Source organism: Cyprinodon variegatus, unplaced genomic scaffold (assembly GCF_000732505.1).
Source record: "Cyprinodon variegatus isolate N-32 unplaced genomic scaffold, C_variegatus-1.0 Scaffold2296, whole genome shotgun sequence".
NCBI classification, from domain to species: domain Eukaryota; kingdom Metazoa; phylum Chordata; class Actinopteri; order Cyprinodontiformes; family Cyprinodontidae; genus Cyprinodon; species Cyprinodon variegatus.
The window spans coordinates 31,345-33,046 of NW_015152749.1; the positions used below are offsets into that span (position 1 = coordinate 31,345).

Below are 1,702 nucleotides of genomic sequence, written 5' to 3' on the forward strand. Positions count from 1 at the left end.
AATAAAAATCTCTCCAGAATATTTCTTTGGCTAAAATTGTGTGTTTTCTTTTAGGATTAATTTATAAACAGGAATGATTTGACTACAGTAACCAGAGATTTGCTAATTATTCTTAAAAAATAGGGCTGCAACTAACAATCATTCTGCAAATCCATTCATCTGTGGAATATTTTTTTTAATGAATCGATTAATAATCAAATAGCTACGGAAGAGGATAAGGGCCACTGAAAAAAAAAAAAAAAAGTTAACTGATTTTTTAATTTTATTTCAGTTTAACATGGGAAAAAGTCAGAAGAATTCTGACTTTAATCTCAGAATTCTGACTTTTTTCTCAGAATTCTGAGATTAAAGTCAGAATTCTGACTTTTTTCCCATACTATACTAAAATAAAATAAAAAAAAAACAGTTAAAAAATTTTTTTTTTCCAGTGGCCCTAATCCTCTTCCATAAATAGGCAAAGGTTCCTTAAAGAAGACTTTTTACAAAATGAAACCAGGTGAAACTTTTCCACTGGAGAAGTTCTGTATAGAGCATTAAGACAGACGGAAAACATTTTTATCTTAAATACAAAATTTTTATATATTTTTTGTACAACCTTTGTATAATTCCTGCTCTAAGTGTGTCGCTCTGTCAGCTAAAGGCATGTTTTAGAGTCTCTATATTCCGGTTAACGATTAATCCTTTACTAAATTAGTTGAAGATTATTTTAATTAATCGATTAATCCGATTAATTAGTATCAGCATGAATTTCCCTCACTGTCTAAATTGGTCTGGTGTTTCCGGTTTAATCAGCCTCTCTGCTGCGCTCCTGTTACAGACGCTGGGGTGCAGATGTGTCAGATGGAGGCCCTGGGCATCTCCACTCAGAGAGCCACCTTCACCACCTGGGACAGGTAGAGAGAAATCAAGGCTTCCGCTGCGTTTAGTTTCCTCTCCTCTTCCTGTTTCTGCTTTGGTTGATGTTGTTGGAACGTTGACAGGAGAACCGGGGTTCCTTTTCACAACTTCATCAGCTGGCAGGACCAACGGGCTGCAGAGCTGGTCAAGTCTTGGAACAGATCCTGCACCATGAAGGTGGGTCTCTTTGCCTTCTGTGCTTCTTTGCTTTCAGTGGATGCATCATGTAGCTAAATGAGCCTGACTGGTCAGAAGCTGCCTGATTGATCCTGTCAGCTCCTCTTTAACCATTTATTTATTTATTTTGATTTTTTTTCTCCCCACCATCTCAGATAATCCACGGCGTGATGAAGGTGGCCTACTTCCTGACGCGGGACAAACGATCCCTAGCAGCGAGCCTCATCGTCTTCTCAACTCAGCACGTCACCTTTCGCCTGGTCTGGGTGCTGGCCCACTACCGGCAGGTGAGAGGACGGGGCGTGGAAACTCAGTCTGAGGAGCTGCAGCCACACAGACGCGTTTCTGTTTTAGGCCATAGAAACTAGAGATCCAGGACAGGCAGAGAGGAAGTTGTTACAGTAGCAGCCATTCAAAATGGCGCTTCCCAGTCAAACGCCAGCAGAATGGCAGCCCACTTCCCTGCAACTCCCAGCGAAATCCCCTCCAGCTTCCAGCAGCTGGAGTGACCCCCCCTCTTGCATATTTATTTTACTCTGACTCCACCCTTTCACTGATTTACAGGATCTGTCTAGGAGATGCTGCTTCTCTTTAGATCTTAATGTCCACAAATCAGGACAGACAGAAT

General features: G+C 41.1%; 1 protein-coding gene across 1 annotated transcript in view; it reads left to right on the forward strand.

The window, feature by feature from the left end:
* LOC107080758 (putative glycerol kinase 5) overlaps nt 1–1,442 on the forward strand; it is an 8,183-nt gene extending 6,741 nt beyond the window's left edge. Inside the window, exons 3-5 of the mRNA XM_015368963.1 lie at nt 818–893; nt 981–1,074; nt 1,230–1,442. Of these exons, the coding sequence (XP_015224449.1) occupies nt 818–893; nt 981–1,074; nt 1,230–1,442 (383 nt within the window). The remainder of the gene's footprint in view (nt 1–817; nt 894–980; nt 1,075–1,229) is intronic.
* Nucleotides 1,443–1,702: the final 260 nt, after the last annotated feature.